The 23,981-nt window shown below is 46.2% G+C and overlaps 2 protein-coding genes across 5 annotated transcripts in view; one reads left to right on the top strand and one right to left on the bottom strand.

Moving 5' to 3' along the window:
• Positions 1-2,494, top strand: part of Alox5 (arachidonate 5-lipoxygenase) — a 52,222-nt gene extending 49,728 nt beyond the window's left edge. The window contains exons 13-14 of the mRNA XM_052721184.1: positions 207-377; positions 1,897-2,494. Coding sequence (XP_052577144.1) covers positions 207-377; positions 1,897-2,076 — 351 coding nt within the window. The 3' untranslated portion in view covers positions 2,077-2,494. The remainder of the gene's footprint in view (positions 1-206; positions 378-1,896) is intronic.
• Positions 2,495-3,234: 740 nt separating this feature from the next.
• Positions 3,235-23,981, bottom strand: part of Marchf8 (membrane associated ring-CH-type finger 8) — a 74,331-nt gene continuing 53,584 nt past the window's right edge. For 2 of the 4 annotated variants that reach the window (XM_052719448.1, XM_052719449.1), the window contains exons 3-8: positions 11,402-11,487; positions 10,344-11,189; positions 8,912-9,092; positions 7,652-7,756; positions 7,092-7,239; positions 3,235-6,742 (exon numbers count right to left, since the gene is read on the bottom strand). In XM_052719448.1, coding sequence (XP_052575408.1) covers positions 6,441-6,742; positions 7,092-7,239; positions 7,652-7,756; positions 8,912-9,092; positions 10,344-11,189; positions 11,402-11,487 — 1,668 coding nt within the window. In that variant the 3' untranslated portion in view covers positions 3,235-6,440. The remainder of the gene's footprint in view (positions 6,743-7,091; positions 7,240-7,651; positions 7,757-8,911; positions 9,093-10,343; positions 11,190-11,401; positions 11,488-23,981) is intronic. The other 2 variants (XM_052719447.1, XM_052719450.1) reach the window with 2 other exon arrangements.

The raw sequence follows: 23,981 nt of genomic DNA, 5'->3' as shown, positions 1-23,981 counted from the left end.
GGAAGGTGTGGCTTGAGGAACCAGGAGAGGAGAGGGTCCAGGAAGGTGAGGTGGGGCCATCAGAGAGAGGCGGGTGCTGCCCACAGGGAGGAGTGGAGCCTGCTAAGCCGGTTCCCTGTGAACCAGGAAAAATGTAAGCATGTGGGGCGGAGGTGGGCAGGCACTGGGTTTCCTGGGCACCCACACTGTTGGCGCTGCTCTCACAGTATGACTGGTGTTCCTGGATCCCCAATGCTCCTCCAACTATGCGGGCCCCACCGCCCACGGCCAAGGGTGTGGTGACCATCGAGCAGATCGTGGACACTCTACCAGACCGCGGCCGCTCATGCTGGCATCTAGGCGCAGTGTGGGCACTGAGCCAGTTCCAGGAAAATGAGGTGAGACTAGGCATTGCTGGAGGTGGTGTAGGTCACTGCAGTTTCAACCAATTCTCCAGTCTAGGGCTTTGGGGCTCAGGCTCTAGCTGGACACCTACAGCCAAGAATCTTGACCTCTAAGGTGGAGCTGCTAGAGGGGGGCGGGGACCTCACCACCCGGTCCTCAGCCTGGGTCTGAGCCCAGGATGGGCTGGCAGTGGAGGGCACAGGCTCTGCTCCAAGTCATCAGAGAGGGGTGTGTGATACCACCCCCTAACTCACTGGCAGTTTTTGATAAATCTCTTCCATGTGGTTTCCTGGCTCCCTACAGGGAAAGTCAGAGCGCCGGTGTCCCTTCCAGGTACTCACAGCTATGTTAACTAAGCAAAGTCTCGGCAGAGGCAGCCCTGTGCAATGTTTAGTGCTGTTCCATTGGCTGAGCCCCTTCAGCCTGTCCCAGGCCTGCTAATGTGCTGCTTCTGGGCTCAGTAGGACCAGAGGAGCTGTTCCTAGGAGACTGACTTCTTGGTCAAAGGATGTCAAGTCTGACTTACCTTCTGCAAACTAAACCCCAGATCTCCCACTCCTTTCCAGCCACTGAACACTTTACAGACACTGGTGTCGGCAAGCAACTAGCATAGTCCCCCCCCACACCACCACTTCCTGATGCCCAGGGCCTTGGCCTATCTCAAGCCTTAAAAGGAAGATGGGAAAGACAAAGGACAGGCCAGAAGGACCCTCAAGCCACAGAACTTCCAGAGTTCAGACCTTCCAGGTCCCCCTGTACTTCCTTGTCTTAAAAGCCACCTAGCAACAAGGAAGGAACTGCCTTTTAAAATCCAGCCCTAAGCCTCTCATGGGGGAACGGGGGTGGTGTTTGTATAACCTATTGCTTTTTTTACTGACACACCGTATTTGCATATTTATGATAGTGTATCCATTGATACTGCTCAGTTATAGCATCTGACCTATCATTTCCTTGTGTAACGTTCAGAATCTTCTACTTTAGAAATATATACTACATTATTAACTATTTACCCTACTATGCTGTACAGCGTTACTCTACCCTCCTTTGAATTCACTAATTTGCCATTTTTCCTCCTCTCTGGTAACTTCTTTGGGATTATGAGGCAAGTCTTTCTTTTTTAGACAAGGTTTCACTATGTAGCCCTGCTGGCCTGGACCTCACAAGATCTGCCGGCCTTTGCCTCCCAAGTGGTGAGCCTGAAGGTGTGTGCCACTGCACCTGGTGAGATGGCAGTCTTTAATATCCCAGATGTGGTATTTGCATCTGCTTCTTTCACTTAACACAATGACCTCCAGGTTAATTTGTGTTCCAAAGACAGGATTACATTTTGTATGGCCAAGTAGTACCCACTGTGTGTATGCATGTCTCAATCCCAGCAGGTGGCAAAGGTCAAAGGTGATGAGAGTTGAGTAGATACCCCTTCTTCTCCCAAAGGAAGCCTCGTTGGGCGGGACAAGACCTAGCAGTCTATATGGCACCATCTTAAACTGTCTTTGCATGTCTGCCCCTCAGCTGTTTCTGGGCATGTACCCAGAGGAGCACTTCATTGAGAAGCCAGTGAAAGAAGCCATGATCCGATTCCGCAAGAGCCTGGAGGCCATCGTCAGTGTGATCGCTGAGCGCAATAAGAACAAAAAGCTCCCCTACTACTACCTGTCACCAGACAGGATTCCCAACAGTGTAGCCATCTAAGCCTGGCCTTCCCTGGCCCAGCATCTCTCCGGAAAGGCCAGTGGCTTTGCCAGCCAGACCCCAGCTTGCCTGGCAGGCTCTAGGTGGACCTTCGGGCAGCTGGTACCTCTTCCTTCCAAGTTAGCAGTGCTGCTCCTGGGCCTGACTGTTTGAGGATGGGGGGACATCACAAAGCTTCAGCACATGCTGCTTCTTCCTGTCTTTGGTGGAAGTATGTACACAGTACAGGGATCCCCGCCCAGCTCAGTGCTTCCACCCAAGTAGCACAGTGCAGCAGAGTGAGCGACGCCTGTTCGGGTTGGGTCAGGGTTACCTTATTCTATGTGTGCTTTGTCCGGTTGCTTGCGCGTACGCAGTAGGTGCCTAAAGAAACTTCTTGAATGAAGAGTTTGTTATACAATAAAGTTCATTTACAGCAGGTGTCACTCCACATGCCATGTTCCAGTCACCTCCAAAATTCCCTGTTCTCCTTCGATCACCAATAAAAACCCAAAGTCTACTACCTCCCCCAGCTCCCGAGATCTTCCCCAGCTCCACACCAACGGCCGCTTTCTAGTTTTGTGGACTCCATGGGTTTTCCATATTAAACACACAAATCTAAAGATTTGAATTTATGCTAAGATCCATATATGACTGAGAACATGTGACATCTGTCTTTCTGTATGTGGGTCACATCACTTAGTATAAGTGCTTCCCAGTTCTATCTATTTACCTACATATTTTATGTTTCTTTGTAGATGAACAAAATTCCATTATACATTTTCGGTATCCATTCACCAGCTAAAGGACATCTTAGATTCTGCTGTTGCCATCATGAATGAATAGCCTTCCCCTAAAGAAGGGGAGCCCTGGAAGGACAGGGCAGCCACCTCATCTATTTCTGTGCCCTGGGCTAGCACAGGCATCCATGTCTGCATCCCCCCTTTTCCTTCCAGCAGGGCATCTGGCTGATGCTTGTCCCTTGAGGCAGGTTTGTTGTGACTAAACAAAGTAACCCAGACACCAAAGCAAATGCCACCCGGATCTTAGCATCTATTCGAATCGTCTTCTACTCTCACCTCGGATGCCCCTCTCCCCACGGCCTCACTATTCTTCACTGATGTGTGGGCCGGAAAGGGCATCCTTGCTTCCCCACTGGAAAACACTCTCATCACCAAGTTCCTTTGTAAAGAAAAGCTTTATTGCTACCTTTAGACACCCCATGTACCGCACAAACAAATCCCCTGTACAGAGAATCATTCAAGCGCTAATACTGAGAAACAGAGAACACACACAAAACGGTTAAAAAATTAGACATTTAGATTACTAGAAATTGTCTAAGAAAAATTTAAAATGTGAAGTGCTTTTTAGAAACTACACTACACACACCAGTGTAAATTTGGTTTTTATTAACAATCAACTTTAAACATTGCATCTAAATGTGCACCAGTTACACACCTTCATCAATCACTTCCAACACAAAGACAAATGCCCCATCTCCCTATGCTTTGGGCTTTTCCTGGGCTACAGATACAAGCTGTATTATTTCAAACCAGATTTGATGGGGTGGTATTTCAAATATGCATGTGCATCTGACCACACCCACAAGATTAGAGCTCTTCACCCTGCCCATCCAGTCTTTGGCCTCCTGTCATGTAGACACCACCCAAGGCCTGTCCCCTCCCCCACTGCCTGAGGCCTGCACATCTGAGTCCAGGTGGAGACACCCACAGTCTTGGAAACCAGGCCTACATGACTAAAGAGTGTGCTAAAGCCAGAAAGGAGAAACAGAGAGACCGGAGTAAGGAGAGAACTTCACAACATTTCCAGGAAATTCTTGCAATGAACTTGGGCATCACCCCACCTATTTACCTGTGGCAGCTGAAGTCAAGGGTGTGCCAACGGGTCCATGACATGTGGGGCAAAGGCCAGGTTAGAGCTGACGGTGACACCCTGAGACTATTTCCTTCTTCGGCATTTGACACACAAGCTTAAGCCCTCCTGGCCCTGAGGCGTCACCCTAGATCTGCTTGGTTCAGCCATATGCCATCTTCCTACTACATCCAGGCTCAGACTGAGGAGAAATGGAATAGATAATCCTGCAAAAGTATTCAGAAGCAAGCAGGCAAGGACTAGGGGAGCCTGGGCAGACCTGGAGCCCTGCCATCATGCTTCACAGCACATGCCTTGCTGGTCTCCTGCACTGAGTCACCAACAAGTACACCTGTTTGCTAGATCAGAGAACCTGTAGGGAAAATGAGCAAGGGGTAGCTGGGAGGGGAAGAAGGATGAACGACAGATTTCATCAGAGTAGCCAGAGAAGAGATGGCATTAGGCCTTCCTGAAATGAAGAGAACAACATGAAAGCCATGGTTCTATGTCACCTTATCTATGTGAGGTACAAGGCCCCCGGGACAGCTGTGCAGGACTACCCCCAGTGAGGTACACTCCCCTCTCTACAGAAGCCTCAGCGGCTGGTTGGGACTACATACTTAAAACAATCTCCATTTTCACGTGACTGCCCACCCACTGTTGGAGCATCTCATCAGGGACAGGTGGACAAGGTCGGGGACTCAGCCGCAGCAGCTGCCAAACGGAATAGTCAGGGCTCTCTGATGGGCAGTCTATAGTACCAGTGTCCCCAGACTGAGGAGGTGTGTGAGTAATTGCACTTTGGGGCACAGTGGGCACAGGGAGGCTTATGTGGTCTGGGAGAGGGAGCAGGCTAACCTAAGGGGTGGCCTGATTGGATAATGGCTGAAATCCCTGGCGAAACAGCTCCACGACTGAACCCCACGGCCCTAGAGAGTAGACAAGGTGATAACAGGACAAAACCTGCTCCCACAGCCTCCCAGCCTCCACTTGCCCCTGCAAATCAAACACAGGGCTTCTACTAGGAACCACAGAAGATTCACCTTCAGATTCTTCAGTCTCTGCGGAAGAGAGGTAAAGCAGCGAAGCTCAGGACCCCAGGCACTGCCCCCCCTCTCAGGAGGCTCTGAAGCCCCTGTTACCAACAGCAGCTCTTGGGACAGTACACTTCTGGGGTCCCTCTTGTCACATTGTGAGTTGACTATTGCCTGGCACTGTGACAATGGCCTTCAAGAAAAAAAAAAGTTCAGCAGACTTTTTAATGGGACAAAGGCCATTTAATGGTGGTGATTTGGCTTTGTCTGTCTTGAGAAAAACGGTGTAGGAGGTAACCCCCAAGACAGAATGGATCACATGTGGAGCTAAGGACCCTAAATGATCTGTCAGGTCTAGTTAAGGCAATGAGTGGATGTGGGCCAGCTCAGTGACGCAGTGGCCCATGGCGGTTGACTGCTCATACCAAGGCCTCATCCCAGAGCCGGCCTGTTGACCTCCCAGCCCTCAGCACAGTGGGAAAAAGAGGTGGATCACAGGGGTATCCACAGTGTGTGTCCACTCCATCTGGAGACTTCTGTCAGTCAAAGGAGCATTTCCTAAATCCTCAGCCTGATTCAGATCCGTTAGATCCCAAAACCCTTCCATTTCAATATTGACAAAACAGAAATGGTATGGGTGGGCTTGTGAGCAGACAGGCTCAAAAACAGAGTATGTCCTTAGCATCCATGGACTCCCATGGGCTCTGTTAAGGAAAAATGTCTCAGACCTGTCTGTCTTGCTTGAAAGTCACCAGTCTTTTTTGGACATGGAAAGGACATCCTACTATTCAGAATATATAAGGCAGAAATGGTTTCAAATCTATTTTGATGCAAAGAGATAACAGGGCATTAAAGAGAACATGCCTAAATGTGACACTCTTTTAAGTGTCACGCCCACTAGACACAGGAATTCCACAATAAAAACTTTCATAAAGTGCTGTTTGCCCAGTGAGCCACACCCCAGCAGACACAGGGCCCCGAGGCCTTCTCTGCCCCACAGCAATGCGGCAACATCAGCTGAGGAGGTAGGGTCTGTGTGTGCGGACACTGTTCCCTACTCGCCCCTAGCTCGTCAGTGAGAAGGGAGCCCACCCACCAGCAGTAGCCTCTCTGTACCATGCTCTGTCCTCTGGGGAGCCTCTCACCACCAGTCTCCCCATGCTGCTCTGTACCCTGGTCTAGCTTTTGACTTCCTTATTCTGCTCAAGACCTGGGGCTGGAGCTCAGCCAGCTCCTCATTGTGGTCACTAGGGTCCCCCTTTCCCAGCCCACAGAGGACCTGGCGGAGTGGGACCCGGTGGCAGTCACCCCACAGTAGTTCTAGGATATCCACATCAAGGAGGATTGAGGAAAGAGAGGCCACTCTAATAGTCACCTGCCCAGTCTCTGCTATTGAACAACAGAAGGAAGGAACACAGTTGGCAGTAAACAAACTCCTTCAGCTCTTTGTGGACACGGGGGATGACACCCTCCACACCGTCAGACGTTAATAATTTCTGCTCCAGTGTCTTCAGGCTCTGTGCAAGAAGAATTTGTGGTGGAATGACACATTCCATGTCCTTCTTTATTTTCAAGGGTGGGCTCGGTTAGTGCAGACTTTTCAAAAATATTCTTTTTACTTGTTTCTGGACAGTTTTGAACATAGATCACTCTGTTATAAGCCTTGAGTCTTTTCCATAATTGTAGGTACACCTTGCACTGAACATACATAAAAAGAAGTCCTCCAGTGAAGCCAATGGCCACAACTACCAGTTTAGTCCAGAAAGGCCACTCTAGGATTCCTGCAAGGGGGAAGGGAGAAGACTCAGTTAGCCTATCAGGAGACTCATTTAAGTTTGTAACTAGGACACAGTTTCTGAACTCCACAACCAGTACGTAGATTGTTACTCATCAAATCCTCCCTCCCCAAAAGCAGGGCTCTCAGTGTGGTTTACCCTGCTCTCTCAGGGGTCTCAAGTTTCATCTCTTGTGATTGACTTTGAAGACACAGAAATATCCAAAGAGATGCTTAGTGTCTCATCCTCGGTATTCACCCTTTACAAACCCAGGTGTTGGTGGCCCAAGAGAAATAGAGCTCTGAACCTCAGAACCTCAGGCCCTGAGACCTGTGTCCACGGCCCAGGCACTCACCTGTCACCTGACCCTGCTTGATTTCCTCTGCGGTTCGGTCAATGAGCACATACAAGGACCAGACCACACAGGTGATAGCAATGACATGGAACGTCACTGAGCACATGATCTTCCTGCGCTCACTGGCAGTCATCTGCAACTTCTCCCACTGAAAAAGAAGGCACAGAGAGCATGAGACCCAGACTCGGAGCAAAGGACCACAGTGGGGGTGACTGGTGCTCATGGCTGTGATCTGTTTTCCTTCCCTCCCACTCCCAGGCCAGATCAATTTGCCCAAACACCCGAAACTACTTTAAACCACTTGGCTTCAACAAGGTAGCCAACACAGCCAACCTTCTGTGCAATGGAGAAGGCAGGATTGAGATGAGCAGTGATCTCCCATTCGCTAGTCTCTTTTTCCTATAAGCAGACGATGAAGAGCTCGACAAAGGAGCATGGCAGGTGAGACCAAGCTGCTGTGTGTTAACTGACATGGAGGAATGGAAGAAGACTGATGACCCCACAACACACTAGGAATGAGTCATATCTATGTTATAAGATGAATAGCAGAAGGGTCTCACTGTTTGGTCCTCTGCTACTTTGGCAGCAACGGCTTGGAATCGATGCTCAAGAGTTCCTGGTACAAGCAGCTTCTGCCAGTGCCATCCCTCTAGGAGCTCATTAACCTACTCCAAACAGATTGGCCTTGTCATTTACTGGTTCCCAAAGCAAAAGAAAAGACATAAAAGTAGAGAGAAAGAACAAAGTGTAAACATTCTGCATATCTTCTGCTAATGATGGCCACAGACTATCATGCTAAGCTGAAAACAGAGCTTCATTGATTATCTATACTATCCAAGTGTTACGGGATCATGTGACAGATTCACACAGAGTAGGTCCCATGAGACTTTGACCAGGCCAAACCTGTTCTTGGGCAGTTTACACCTGCCTTCTCAAATACCCAAGTGCTTTCTGTGGGGGTTTTAGCAGTAGCAAGATCCCTGGGTTTCCCAACTGAAGCACAGTCAGCATCTTGGTGTCTTCTGTGCCTGGATTCTCTCTCCTAAAATGCCCACAGCTCAGCCCTTTCACACTCCTAAGGTGCTCACACTCACTGCCTCAGTGGATGCTTCTCTCCATAGGCAATCTGACCCTATAGAGCCCTTTCACTTTGCCTGCAAATCTTACACATCTAGAACTTCCCCCAAAGCCAAACGATTTACAGTGCCCTTCCTCCCATGAGACTGATCCACGAAGATCATTTCTTTCTCCGTGTGCTCCACTGCCAAGTAACTTAGCATTTAATCGGCCCCATAATGTGTGAGTTCCCTAGCAACTTATATAGTAATGCTTTTGGCACAGTAGGACTCTTTTTCTCCTTCCAAATGTGATCTTTTGTGCTGGGCACAGAAAGAGATATATGAAACTGACAAGGATGAACAGGCAGCTGGTGCCAGGAAGGTAGCAGTGACTTGGGCACCTCCTTATCCATGAACCCTTTCATCTGACAGACACTTAACAAAGACACACACAAACAAACTGACTGTGCTAAACTAGGTCGAGTGCTAGGCAGTGTGTCCTAACCAGAAACACAAAACAGACAGTACATAAGAAGTGAAATGCTGAGCAAGCTGTCACAGGAGAGAAGAGGGACGGCCCAATAGTCTCAATGTGAAGGAAAGAGAAGCATTATGAATGAAGGTCAGACCTGATACATCACTATCAGAAACAATGATCTACAACATGAACTCCAGTGCCCAGATTTTTAAGCAGTGAACACAGGTGGCCAGGGTGTAGAGTCTGAAAGGATGACTCTCCCAGAGCACCCCCTTCTTACGTACTTTCCTCAACGGTTTCAGCTTGGTCTCCATGATGAACTCGTACTTGCAGAGTTCACAGCAGCGTGTATCCGAACTCTTGATCCACTGCTGCAGGCAAGCCTGATGCACAAAATGGAGGCTTCCTGTACAGTGGCAGGGGGTGATTAGAGGGTTCTCATCATCGCCTTCACAGTGGCAGATCCTATGGTGGAAACAGACTAGTCAGTGAAAGAAGGGCCAGGACAGGGAAGGTGATGCTCTACCGGAAAGCCAATTCCTCTGCAAACTAAGAGTTCAGAGATAAGCACCATAAAAGTGACTGTCAGCACAGAGACACACACGCACAAATGAGACCAATCACGATTGGTTGAATGCCAGCTTACCATATCAGCAACATCAGGATGGCATTTGGCAACAGAAAGGGAAGAACAACACAAGAAATGACAAAAGAGGCATTTTTAGGGAAGACTTCAAACTTTAAAAGGTAAAATTTAGGCAACAATAAAGACACTTCCAGAACACAAGACACTGGAGGAAGAATGAAACCCAAGTCAGCTCTCACCTCCACAACAGTGGCTTAAAAGGCTTGCTCTCTATGAAGTCACACCCTCACCATCACATAGCTACACCTCCTGCCCTCTCTTGGAGATGGAGCAGAGATCACAGTATGTTGTCTCCACTTAAAGCTCCAAATGGTTCTGTAACTCCATTTATCTTGGGGACTACTCATGGCATTAAGTGAGAATTATTAAAGCAGCCATTATTTCCAAGGAAACTTCTTGGATTCAACTACTAACTTCCATGAACTTGGGCTTTTGAGAACAGAGATCGTTCCAACAGCTGGGTAAGAGGTAGGAACAGCTGTTCTGAGAGGGCGTGGCCCAAACCTGGCTAGACTTGTCTGAGAAATGGGTTTTCTGATCCAACCATAAGAAATGTAAGAGCTGACACTGAGAAGGGGAGACCAAGAGAGGGACAGGAATGGGGACGGATGAGCTCAAATTGGGTCTGGCAAGGACACTGTACAAGGAAGAAAAAGGTGGGAGTAGAGTTAGGACCCAGGCAAGGGTAGGACACACTTAAGGTAAGGAAAGGAAAGGAGGGAGTGTGGGAGCAAGAGAGGGAGGGAGGGAGGGAGGGTGGTGTGCGGGCAGGCGACTGGAGACAGGCCATTCACAGGGGCAAGCTAGAAAGCTGGAGGTACTAATCCCCTTCCCACATATTTAGGCAAAGCCTACTTATTTTGCTGAGAGCAGTTGGTTTAATACGTGTAGTTTCTGCACCTTATAAAATGAGCTTCCGAATGATATCACTGCCTGGAAAATAAAATTGCTCTCCAGCTGGCAACAGATGTCTTACTACTTCACCTTGCAGAAACTTCATGTATTAAATCAAGGTAAGGTTATGAAGGTGTTAGCAGAGAGAGCCAGACTGTGGCTCCTGGCAAACCAACCTGCAGGCATCCCCTGAGGTGGACACGGGAGAGATAGGGGTGCATTTTTCAGAGAGCGGAGAAGGACAATCCAGGTCACTGTCCTTCTCTACTGAGCAGAGTGGCGCACGCAGGACCCTGCTCTTCAGTTTGGCAGATGATGTATCCTCAAAGACATCGTCATCTCCCATTTCATCAGAACAGAAGTCTGTGCTCCCTGCCAGCCAGCTGGAGGACTTGGCAGTATGTAGATGGCTGGCATGGCTCTCCAGCTCATGGAACCTATGCAGGCTGCTGGCACTTGAGCCACGGGAGAGTGAGAACAGGTACCGGAGCAGTCGCTGGCTTCTCAACCTGGTCTCACCATCAACTTTCTCCTCCAAAAGTGGGATGCGTAAGCTCCCCTTGCCAACTTCCCTCTTTGAGGCAGCTGAATGGTTGGTAGAAAGGGGTAAGACACAAGAATGTTTGGAATGGTCGAGGGGTGGGCAGTGTTCTGCTCTTTTCTCTTTCTGATGGAGCCTGTTCTTTTTGAGAGATGGACCTTGAGGAAGCACCAGTTTCCCTTCAGAACAAGTTCTTTCCATATAGTCAAAGCTTTCCAAAGTATCCTGGGTCTTCTCACCCACATCACTTAGTGACTTTGAGAATCTGAGTGCTCTTCTGGCCTTAGTGTTCTTAGCAGGCCTCAACGCTTGGTCCCAGTCTGAACCAAAGGGATTTCTCCTGGATGCCTGTAATGTGTCTTTACAGATAACTGTCACAGTGAGCCCTCGTGTCAGAGCACTCTGGCATGGAGGAGCTTTCAAGACAACAGCAGACTGCATGGGACTGTAGTAACAACACTCAGAAAACACTGCACTGGAACTGTATGCACAACAGTGGAGGAAAGCACAGAAAGGAAAACAAGTTTAAAGAGAGCAGACGTCCAAGTGGGGAGATGAGGCTGGGTTCTAACTTGGCGAGCAAACAGCACACAAAACCGGGCTGTTTAGACCAAAGGTGGAATGATCAAGCAAATGGAAAACTGAGAATTCTGGCCAACCCAGGCCACGGAAGCCTGTGAAGCAGAGGGTTACCTGCAGATGTCCTGGTTGGACGGTGTCACAGAAGCGCGAGAGAAGGAAGACACTGGAGCCGTCGTGGGTGGAGGACTACTCCCAGCCTGCAAAGACACACCTTCAGTCAGTATTCATGAAGAAGCCGAGAGACCCAGACACACTGTCTCCTTGTGAATGGCAGAAGGAGGGAAATCAAATAATGTCTGCCATTCCCACTGCTCTGAGAAGAATATGTATTAGGTTCTTTGTTGTGTTTTGTTGAGACAGGGCCTCATTTTATAGCTTTGGCTGGCCTGAAACTCACTATATAGGCCAAGCTGCCCTGAACTCAGAGATCAGCGTGCCTCTGCCTCTGCCTCTGCCTCCTGAGGGCTGGGATTAAAGATGTGTACCACTATGCCTGGCTGGAACATGCATCAGAGATCCACACAAGTCTGGATTTCATCTGTGAAGAAAACTATAGCTAAGGGATAGTTTAAGACCACAGAATATCACTTCCAAGCTCTGAAGATCCAGCAGCTCCCCCACCCCCCAAGCATATATATAAACTTAATTACTTCCTGTGCAAGTCGGGAAACCAAGTCCTACAAGACGTTCTTCCAACGTGAAGGACAGCAGGCCAGATGTCTTGCCTGCCAGCACGTGTCTTCACCTGGTCCCTGGTAACTACAGTGTGCAGACCACGACTGTTTATTATTGTACCCCGTTTATGAGCTGCAGTTCTGTGGAGGCAGCAGCTGCACAGAGGGTTTGCACCAGCATCGCCACAAACACGAGTTAACGCGCCTCACGACAGCAACCAGGCAGCTACAGCATTACTAGAAGAATGTTCCAGCTGTATTATGATCTTATGGGACCACTGCCATAACTTATTCAGTCCACTGCTGCTCAAAACCTCATTGTGCGGCACAAGCCTATGAGCACATCTGTGCCTCCTTACAATAGGGAGGCTGAGTGACAATCTGCTCTGGGAGACCCAACAAGCTGCAGGAAATAGAATCATGTTCCTTGAGTAAATCCCATCACCGTTCACCTTACCCAGAGCCCACTCTGTGACTGCAGGCAGCTCCACCTTGGCCCACAAGTGGCTGAGAACTAGCCTCACTTTCTGAGCGTACCCTAGTGCTGTGGGATGTCTTTCTGGATGCTGTGAATACGTGTTGCTCTGATTGGTTGATAAATAAAGCTGCATTGGCTTATGGCAGGGCAGGATGGAGCCAGGTGGGAAAATCCAAGACAGGTAGTGAGAGGAGAAAGGAGAGGGAGGAGACACTAGCTGCCGCCAGGAGAAGCAAGATGTAAAAGTACCAGTAAGCCACGGCCATGTGGCAACTTACAGATTAATAAAAATGGGTTGTTATAAGAGCTAGCTAGCAAGAAGCTTGCCATAAGCCATATAATTGGTAATTAATATTAAGCCTCTGAGTAATTATTTTATAAGCAGCACTGCACGGCCAAGTGCTACTGGAGAAACCTTCCGGCTACACCCTAGGAGGGCTACTCTCATCTTGACACTCCACCAATGGGGCATCAGCCATCCAAACAGCACAGCCACTTCCCAGAAACAGTCCTCTGTACCCTTCTGCCAAAGTTCAAGCACGCCTGGAAAGAAGTCTTACAGCACAAAATTAAACATCTCTAATCCAACTCGATCTTAAGAAACTTGCCCCAGAAGATACATGTTAACATGATGTATGTATGTATGTACTGAAGTCACCAGTATCATTCAGTTAGTACATCTGAGTCCTCAAGTAATCTACACTGTCTAACTGAAAGTACGTACAGACATCGGGCACTGTTCTAGTTAGTTTCTTTGTCAGTTTGACATAATCTAGAGTCACCTAGGAAGAGGGAACTGCAACTGGGAAAATGCTTTTATTACACTGGACTATAGGCAAGCCTGTGGGGACATTTTCTTAATTAATGAGTGACATAGAAGGGCCCAGACTACTGTGGGCAGTGCCACCCCTGGGCAAGGTAGCCCTGGGCTGTATGAGAGAGCAGGCTGAGCAAGCCGTCAGGAGCAAGCCAGTAAGCAATGTTCCTCTGTGGGTCTGCTTGAGTTCCTCCTCCAGGTTCCTGCTCTGCTTGAGTTCTTGCTTATGATGAACAGCAGACTGTCAGATGAGGTAAACCCTTTCCTCCCCCAAGTTGCATGGTTATGGTCTTTCTCACAGCAATAGGAAGCAAACTAAGACAGGAATTGGTACCAGGAACACGGGGTATTGCTGTGACAGATCTGACCATGTTGTTTTGGGGAGGACTTTGAAAATGTTTGGAACTTTGTGATAGAAAAGCCATTAAGTACTCAGAAGTTATTGAGCTGCTGTGGGAACTTAGAAGATAAGAATGCCGAGACCAATTTAGAATATGGAGGCCTGGATTGTATATTTTAGAGGGAAAGGCTATTCATAGGACACTTGGAGTTAAGAATCTGTGTTTTCTGGTCAGCCATGACAAAAGAATCAGCTGTGATCCACAAGAGACCAGAACCACTGAAGTGAAACTTTTGCTTTGCTGGACTATTAATGGTGGGGCTAAAAAACCAGCAAGGATTAAAAGAAACCAGCATCATTGAGGTGAAAACTTCTGGGAAGCATTCTCTCATGATGAGCACACAGAGATGTGTGGTCCAGACATGGCCACTCAAACTAGTAGCTGAACTTAATAATGTAAGGGAGTCTTCCAGATGGCACAGGTTTTGATGGCATAAAAGTTGCAAGGTTGAAGGGGCTATGGATGCAGCTGGCTTGGCACTGTAAATCCAGAGAGTCCAGTGATGAAAGTACAGTCTCAGTTGCAGTGGAGACTCCAGGATTGAAGGTGTTATGAAGAAAAGCTGCAGTTTGGCACCATGTGGCAGGTCAAGGTCCCAAAGAGAGGCCAGGAAGCCTTTGGTGAAGAAGCAGCCTATGGAGATCACAGCATATTGGAGATACCAGGACTGTGGGATGACTAACAAGGATAGCAGCAGGTATGGAGGGCAGCTAGCACAAGCCTATGAGACAAGCTGCATGTGCTGATGATGGTGGAGCCAGAGAAGCAGAGCAGTCCAAAGCCCTTTGGAGCCCAAAAGATTATGAGTTCCAGATGTCAGACATTGGGCTACTTACACATATGTATTTGGGTTTTGCTTCAATGGGTATTTTAAAAAGACTTTGTATATTTTAAAGAGACTGAAATTTTAATGTGTTTGAGTATTTAAAGGCATGGGGCTTCTAAAATTATATACTATGCTTTATATTGTGATGGTAACATGGTATCTTGGGGATAAAAAACAAAGGAAAGGTTATGGCTTAATAGTGATGCATTTGTAAATCAAGCTAACGAGTCAATTGTGCTGGTTAGTTTTTTGTCACCTGGACCCAGCTAGAGTCATCTGAGAAGAAGGAACAACAATTGAGAAAATACCTTCATCAGACTGGCCTCTAAGCAAGTGTGTGGGGGCTTTTTTTTTTTTTTTTTGATTAGTGATTGATACAAGAGGGCCCAGACCACTGTGAGAAGAGCCATCCCTGGGCAGGTAGCCATAGGCTATATAAGAAAGCAGGCTGAGCAATCCTTGAGAGAACAAGCCAATAAAAATGTTCCTCCATGATTCTGCTTGAGCTCCTGCCTCCAGGTTTCTGCCCTGCTTGAAGACTCCAGACTTCCTTTCATAAGGGACAGTATGCTGTAAGACAAAGTAAACCTTTTCGTCCCCCAAGTTGCTTTTGGTCATGGTCTTTTTTGCAGCAACAGTAACAAACTAAGACAAGCATATTCTTTAAACACACTAATAGAGTTCTTAAGAATCTAAAGTTTAATTTACTTGGAGATATGATAATAACAAGCAGCCTCTGTTAATTGTCAGGATTTTTCCTGAAATACAGTGAGAAAGGGTTCTCAGGACATAGGTGGACAATACACCTTCACCTCTCCACCTCATGTCACATGGGCCTATCTACAAGCACCATCCTTCTCTTTTCCTAGTGTCTTCAATCCATGGCAGCTACCAAAGGCTCCATCCACCCCTTGGAAGTTCCTCCTGTCCTGAGTTAAGCACACAAGGTCTCTGGTACCTAAGCTTTACTGCCAATCACCCAGAGGCAGACTGAGACCTATCATAAAATGCCCACACTCTCATAATCACTGCTATTCTCTGCTTTCTAGTCCCAGACCATTCTGAGATGGAAAACCTTCATAAGCTAGCTCTGTTTAGCTGACACAGGAAAAGCCAAAACCATATCATGAAAGTACAGTACGTAAGAGAGAGTAAGTCACCACTTACCCACCCCCTTGAAAACTTGGGGGAATGTCCACATGTATTCACACCCTCCTTGCTATGCAGTAACCTCCTCTTCTATGTTGTGGGTCACTCAGTTAGTGGCACTGGCGTATGGAAGAAAGCCCCCACTCCACAAGGGATGGAAGACAGAGGGAATGACCTAGTCAGTTCCTCGTGTTATCTTAGAAAGACAGAATTCTCATGGAACCAAATTCACTTTGCTGGGTTGTGAAAAGACTGTATTGTGGAGGAGATGAGGTCTAATCTGGAAAATTGTATTCAACCGGGACCAGTGTCCTGGGAAGAGGTGGGTTTCATTCAGGAAGCTGAAGTCAAGAGAAAACACCCGTCACTCCTCTTAACTCCAAATACTGCATGTCAAAAACGTATAATGGGGAATGACTCTATCTATGTATATACAGAGTAAGGGCATGAGGTAAAGCCAGGAGGCAGGAGGGTAGTAACAAAGCCTGATAGCAAACAAAGCCTCAATCAAGGAGGAAGCAACAGACTGTTCATACACTGTGAGACCTACGAAGTACTCCTGACATAATCCCTGTCCCAGGTGCATCACAGAGAACTCACAAAGTGGTGTGTGTACTGGCTGCAAGAATAGCAAGACAGTGGCTGTAGTCTGAGACAGGAAAGGCATGAAAGTAAAGCTGCAGTCCAATTTTTATTCAGGAAACAAGATTGGTCCTCTACTAATGGGCGGGCCTGCCTTGACTTCATCCTCAACAATCTCATGAAAAATATTACAAGGTACTCTCAGCAGATAATACCCAAACCCCAACAAGTTTCCAAATGACAAAGACAAAAGTGTCTGCTCTTAGTAGCTTTAAGAAAAAATTAAAAGCTACTTAGTTATTATACACAAATGACTTTAGTAAACAGTTATTCCTCCAATAAAAACAAGAAAATCAGCAAGGTGTGGGCACGTGTTTGGAAACTGAAAACCAATCTACACACACATCAGTTACCAAAATGCCCTTAAGTGCTCACAGCATCCACTGAGGCCATGTACACAGCCTGAGTCGGCCTCTCTATTCCAAGGCATCTGTGACATACAACGATGGGAGTGCATCTCAGGGCTTCCACAGCCCATAGGGTGGGGCACACTGGGCACAGTGTTTTAGAAATCCTGTTTATCAGAGTACCTTTCAATTTGTGCTTCCTTCTCAGGAAGTTGCTAAGGTTACTGTCCTCCCACTACCAACTAAAAGGTAGTGATCTGTTGCTGACCACCAGCTCAGCAGGCCTGACTTCATAGAGCAGGCCCAGCCTCACTGGTGTCTGTAGTCACTGAGATGATGTCTCAGAAAACTTTCAGTTTAGTGAAATTACTGTGTGAAAGCCAATGCTTCACTGTCAGAGGCTCCTTTCTATAAATAAATACCCAGCTGTATCCAACCTAAACAGTGAGCTACAATTAAAGAAGAGGCCACTCTGGCTGCTCTGATACACACATCATGGCTATCGCTGGAAGGCTGTGCCAAGAACCAGCCTTCCCAAGAGCAATTAACTAGTCTGGCCATTAACAAGTGAATAGACACAATATAGAATTCATGGGGAGAATGCATAACAAAGAACTACTGAATACAAAAGTATTTCTATTGCAAATGACTCAATGCTGCCTAGCAAGGGGCACTAACACTGAATTCTCTTCTTTCCTGGCTTGTTGGTGCCTAGTTATGTGGACAGCAGTATGTCTCCAGTACAATGAGAGCCATAGGGCACCACACTGGAAGAAGAAATGCTGCAGCAGAAATACTTTCTCAAGAAGTCTCCACAGCTAGACTCTCCATAAAATAAATAACACGTATTTATTATAATACAGAATTCCAAAGGCTACAACTTCTGAGCAAAGATGTCTTCATAGCTCCAGAAACTAAAGTCATGACCATATAAAGGTTCAAAATCATCAGTGATGGGTTTGGTCAAAGGCTGTGTCTCACTCAGAAGGACCTTTCACTACTGTAGCTTCCTTTTAAATAGTTATGTTTTCACTACCAAGAATAATTCTTACAGAGTTTTGGGGTGGTGGCAAAAGAGGCTTTGGACCCCAAAGTCCTCACTGTGCTCTGGGACCACTCCACAGAGCAGACCACCAGAGTTTAGTCATTTAAATATCAGGTCAGTCAACAGTCAAGTTCAAGGACCTGACTTCCATTCCTAGAGCCTATCAGGCTGGTGGGAGGGAGCTTGGCATTATGGTGCCCTCTTCTAATCCCACCACTGAAGAGAAGGAAACGGATGGATCTTGAGGCTCCCTGGCCAGCCAGCCAAGCCTACCTGGCAAGTCCCAGGCTAGTGAGAGACCTTGTCTCAAAAAACAAGATGGACAGCTCCTAAGATGCAACACCCAAGGCTGTCCTCTGCTCCCCCCACAAAATGCACACTCATGTGCACTTGTACACATATGAGTGTACACACACACTAAGTTAATTATTATCAAGTCAAGCCACAGGCCTGCTGCAGAGATCAAGTAAACCCAGAGGAGAGGCAGGAAGGTCACACAGCATGCAGTGTTTGCTAGAAATCGTCTGTGCAGACTTGCGATTGATGACTCACACAGTGAGTCCACAGGTTCCACCTCTGCTGAGACCGACCCCTTCCCACAGGACAGCCAGCTGCACTCCTCAGGTGGACAGAGAGCTTCTGTTCAGGTTACTTGTCTTGCCAGCCTTAGTTCAAGAGGCACGCAACTTCCAGATTAAACCACAGGCAGAGAATGATGCCAATGAGAACACAGGACATTCCACTAGATCTGCTACTCCAAAGACAGATGAGTTTGAAGGTGGTTTTTGTTTGTTTTTATTTTTGTTTGTTTTTTTGTTTTTCGAGACAGGGTTTCTCTGTGTGTCTTTGCGCCTTTCCTGGAACTCACTCTGTAGACCAGGCTGGCCTCGAACTCACAGAGATCGACCTGGCTCTGCCTCCCAAGTACTGGGATTAAAGGCATGTGCCACCACCGCCTGGCGAAATCAGCCATTTTTAAAGTTCATATCTCCCTCTCCCTAAAACACACACATGACTGAAAAGATTCCATTATGTATATATGCCAGTTTCTGTTTATCCATTCCTCTACCAACAGACACCTAAGATTGGCCCCACAATTTAGCCACCATGAATAAGACTGCAATAAATACTGATGTGCAAGTGTCTATGCGATCTGTTAACTTAAGCACCTTAGGAGAGTATGCAGGAGCATTAAGCTGGGTCATATGGTAGACTTATTGTTAGTAACTTTCATACTGACTTCCACAGTGATTGAACTAGTTTACATTCCTACCAGCACTGTACAGGGTTCTAGCTTGTCCACAGCTTCCAAAGCAGTGCTATTATCTTTTCTTTTTAAAAAATTGATTATAATTATATGTATATATGTTTGTACATGAGTGCAGTGCCTGTAGTGGCCAGAAGAGGACACTGGATCCCCTTGGGATGGGAGTTACAGGTAGTTGAAAGCTGCTCAATGTGAGTACTGGGAACAGAACTCCAGACCACAGGAAGAGCAGTGGGCTTCTAGCTGCCTCTCGTTTTAATCCATTGATCCACAAGTCTTGTGCTACTGTCAGGTTGCTTTTGTTACTATGTATCGTCTAGCTTGAAGACAGATACAGTGGTGCTTCCTTCCAACATTGCTCAGGGTCTTTTGTGCTTCCGTACAAACTTTAAGATTTTGTTTCTATTTCTGTGAAGAATTCCATTGGAATTTTCTTGGGGATTGCATTGAGTCTATAGATTGCTCATAGTACTATAGGTGTTTTTTATAATTAAACAAGTTTATTCCTTGTTGGCAAAAATATGTTGTCTGTACTCTTCCTGTTTTGATTAAAACAGACATGTTTGAGCCTAGTTACAATGATTTAAAACTGTGGTCTGAAACCACGACTCCTTTTGCACCTATCTAACAATTCTGATGGTAACCTTCACATGTTACCCAGAACTTCCCTTTTACTCTCCAATATTCTAATCGGTTCCGTAATTTCAGTGTTCTAATTGTAGCCAGGAGTGAGAGGTTCCTTCAGTATTTTAATCTGCTCTGTAGGTTCAGTGTTCTAACTGTAGGTTCTGTGTCCTAACTGTAGGTTCAGTGTTCTAACTGTAGGTTCTGTGTCCTAACTGTAGGTTCTGTGTCCTAACTGTAGGTTCAGTGTTCTAACTGTAGGTTCAGTGTTCTAACTGTAGGTTCTGTGTCCTAACTGTAGGTTCAGTGTTCTAACTGTAGGTTCAGTGTTCTAACTGTAGGTTCTGTGTCCTAACTGTAGGTTCAGTGTCCTAACTGTAGGTTCAGTGTTCTAACTGTAGGTTCAGTGTCCTAACTGTAGGTTCAGTGTCCTAACTGTAGGTTCAGTGTTCTAACTGTAGGTCCAGTGTCCTAACTGTAGGTCCAGTGTCCTAACTGTAGGTTCAGTGTTCTAATTAACTGTAGATCCAGTGTCCTAACTGTAGGTTCTGTGTCCTAACTGTAGGTTCAGTGTTCTAACTGTAGGTTCTGTGTTCTAACTGTAGGTTCTGTGTTTTAACTGTAGGTTCAGTGTCCTAACTGTAGGTTCTGTGTCCTAACTGTAGGTTCTGTGTCCTAACTGTAGGTTCAGTGTTCTAACTGTAGGTTCTGTGTTCTAACTGTAGGTTCAGTGTCCTAACTGTAGGTTCTGTGTTCTAACTGTAGGTTCAGTGTTCTAACTGTAGGTTCTGTGTCCTAACTGTAGGTTCAGTGTTCTAACTGTAGGTTCTGTGTTCTAACTGTAGGTTCAGTGTTCTAACTGTAGGTTCTGTGTTCTAACTGTAGGTTCAGTGTCCTAACTGTAGGTTCTGTGTTCTAACTGTAGGTTCAGTGTTCTAACTGTAGGTTCAGTGTTCTAACTGTAGGTTCAGTGTTCTAACTGTAGGTTCAGTGTCCTAACTGTAGGTTCAATGTTCTAACTGTAGGTTCAATGTTCTAACTGAAGTGAGAAGTGAAGTTCCTTTTGGTCTTATATATCTGGAGTTCTAAATGCCTGATCATCAAAATCATTTCTTCTAGATTTAGAGGATCTTCCCCTATGTTTTTTTCTAAATACGTTATTTATTTATGTTGTATTTTATACTTTATTGTTTTATTTTATTGTCAGTGTCTGAATGTTCTAATTCATCCATCTTAACATACATTCCTGACACTTCATTTCCACTCATTCCATTCCATTGGCGAGTTTTTCACTTGTAAAATTTTCTAAAATTTCAATTAGATTTTTCAGTATCTCTGTAGTTTTACTCAATTCTTCTTTCATATTCTGTACTGATCTTATTTCATCCAGCTCTTAGTTAATTTAGGAGTTTGTACTCTTTGACTTCATTACACATTCTTACAATTGTTCTGCAGTTTCTGTCTCGAATTCCATCTAATTCACTTGTGTTAGAATCTATTACTGTGGAATTTCTATGTGTCAGAGGGGACATACTGCTTCATTTTTCCTGTTGCAGGTATCTCTGCAGTGGGGCTTGTTTCTGTGGCTAGGGTTTTTTTTTTATCAGCTATATTCTTTGAATTAAAGTACTTGCAAGGTTCAGGTGGGACTAGTATGTTTATAATAGTTCACTAGCTAAATTCCCAGTTTACATCCTCTGGGAGCCAAGTATAACCCCCTACACTAACTCAGAGTGTAAATCAAAACTACGTGATAGATCCACTATGAAAATACGATATCACTGGGGTTTAAAAAACTCATCACTTCTAGCTTCAGAAACTATCGGGAAAAAGAACAAGGTGGTAAGGTGTATGATAAGATATTAATTACTAGGTGGGTGTAGTGGTAGATTCCTTCAATCTCAGGAGTTCAAGGCCAGCCTGATCTACATAGTAAATTCCAAGACAGCCAGGGTTACATAGTTAGACTTTGTCTCAAGAAAGAAAAGAAAGGTATTAATTCTAAGGTTATGAGTAGAAGAGAAAAAGACTGGGTTGTGATAGGGATTATTAGGTCAACTGAGAAAAGCATTGAGGAAGGAAGGTGGCTAAAATGGGAAAGCTGAGATACAGTCAGGGTCCACAGAATCTAAAGATGAAAGACATGGAAGGTCAGTTACATGAAGGAACTAGGGAGACAGCACTGTGAGTAAGGTACTTGCTGCACAAGCACAAGAATCCTAGTTCGAATCCCCAGAACCCATGTACACTGACAAAGTAGTGCATGTCTGTTCCTATGGTGCGACAGGAAAACCATGGAAGCTCACAGGCAAACAAGGGGGAAGGTGAGGACTGACAAATGAGATTATTCTCTGACTCCTCACATGTGCCATGGGACTGTGCCATGGGACATCAGTACCCTCCCTCACACATGAACATGTATGGGTACATGTGTGTGAGTGCTCACACACACACACAGAGGTAAAAAGAGCAGAGCATGAAGAAGAACAAAGAAATGAGGTAGGGATGAGAGGTATCTATAGGTTGTGTATAAGAACAGTAAAGAGTACACAATAGAATGAATACAAAGCATACAGAAAAAAATTATAAAACCTGAGTAATATAGAACTAAAATAAGACCATTAGAGTTATTTGTGTATAGTTTTAAAAAAAGGCAAAATAAAGACAAAAAGAGGACCGAGTGAAATAAATGTACACTAGATGAAAAACACAACGTGGCATCAGTACATACTTCCTTCTTTGGTGGATGGGTTCTGAACTCCTTCCCTCCCTCTGATGCTTCATGTACCAACTGCACTTGGTTCAGCTGTATAGCTCTTGGTTCCTACATCGATAGTACATGTGACGGTGAGGAAGACATCCTCCAGCTTCAGTCCACTGGCCCTGATAATATCTGTTCATGGTACACCATGTTTGTGGTTTAATGTATGCACTGTATCACTTCAGTTTGTCTCTCTCTAGCACTGGCGTGGAGCAAAGGATGAAGGTGAAAGTCCTTGCTGGCAGCTCCTTGGTCCCCATGGGCATGCAAGGAGACTCTCTGCTTCAGGCCCACATCCATCCCCAGCCTTTCTCTGTCCATGGTGTTTCCAGCCCTTGGTCCTGCCTCCACACCTCTTCTCCCTCTCTGGCTGCTGTGTAGCAATGTTGGTGTGCAGGAGAAGGGATTATAAGCCATCACCTAGCAGCTCCCACTGACCTCAGCTGGAACATACACACTGGGGCAGAATCTGCTTCAAGTTCCTTGGCCGTGAGTTGCAGAGCCCGCACTGGTCCTGGTCTCTCTGGCAAAGGTGTGTTCATTCCCTGGTCAGTTCAGCTAACCACTGCATGTGGTGGGTGAGCACTTTCTGGCAGTTCTTACTAACCTCAGCTAAAGCCATGTAGTATAGCTGGAAACCAGCTCCTGACTGTTTTCCTGCAGGGATCTAGTCTGCTTCATAAAAATCATTTGCAGCCATTGAAAGAGGTAGACACTATGTGTTATTACTCTGGCCATTCTTCACCAATTTCAAATGTATGCAGTTTCTAGTCTGCCATCTTATGTGGAAGCCTCTACTTCAAAATTTTGATGCTTTGAAATTAATTATTATCCCCTCCCAACTCCGTGGCAGATGGAAAAAATAAACTCAACATTTAACTTACACAGTATATACCTCAATTGGAGCATGTTCCTCTTAAGGTTGAGTTTAGCCTAGCAGCTTTTAAACACACACACACACACACACACACACACACACACACACACACACACCCCTCAAATAATGAATTCAGAGGGAATTGTTATTTTCTCCTGAAAACATCCCTTATAAGGTTGTACAAATCTCTGAAAGATGAACCTACCAAAATGGGAATTCCAAAACTAAGGAGACCTTAATGAAAACACCGACAGCATCTACAAATGAGAATGAAGCACGCACAGGGGCAGCGATGTGTCACATACGACCCCACTTTGGAAGTGAAGGCAGGAGAAATGCTAGCTCAAGGGCCAGCGCAGGCTTTCAACATTGAGACCCCTCTCCAAAGCCAAACAAAGCAAAGCCAAAGAACACACCATAGCTTCATTTTAGAGGATCCAAGAGGCACCCTGGCAGCAGGACAGGTTTATGCTGTCATTCAAGTCTCTCTGTTGGGGCTGCATTTTGTTTGGCTGCATGACAAAGACATGGGGAAGGTTTCAAACCCACAAGGTAATCTGCATGATCATGTCTGGATGGCCAAGGGGTCAGAGTGATGCTCCGGTAAAGATCATGTGGGAAGTTGCTGTCTCCTGGGCCAGATCGTGGCAGGCAATGTGTCTAGAAAGCGATCTACAGGAACACACTGAAGGAAGGACAGAAGCATTGTGGGACCACATGCCAAGCAGGATGACCACAACGTCCTAAGAAAGGTGGACCAGAAAGGAAGAGTGGGCCTGGAAA

The sequence above is a fragment of the Peromyscus californicus genome, unplaced genomic scaffold, assembly GCF_007827085.1.
Source record: "Peromyscus californicus insignis strain IS unplaced genomic scaffold, ASM782708v3 Scaffold_6__1_contigs__length_162567912, whole genome shotgun sequence".
NCBI lineage: Eukaryota > Metazoa > Chordata > Mammalia > Rodentia > Cricetidae > Peromyscus > Peromyscus californicus.
This window is presented reverse-complemented; position numbering and strand designations above follow the sequence as displayed.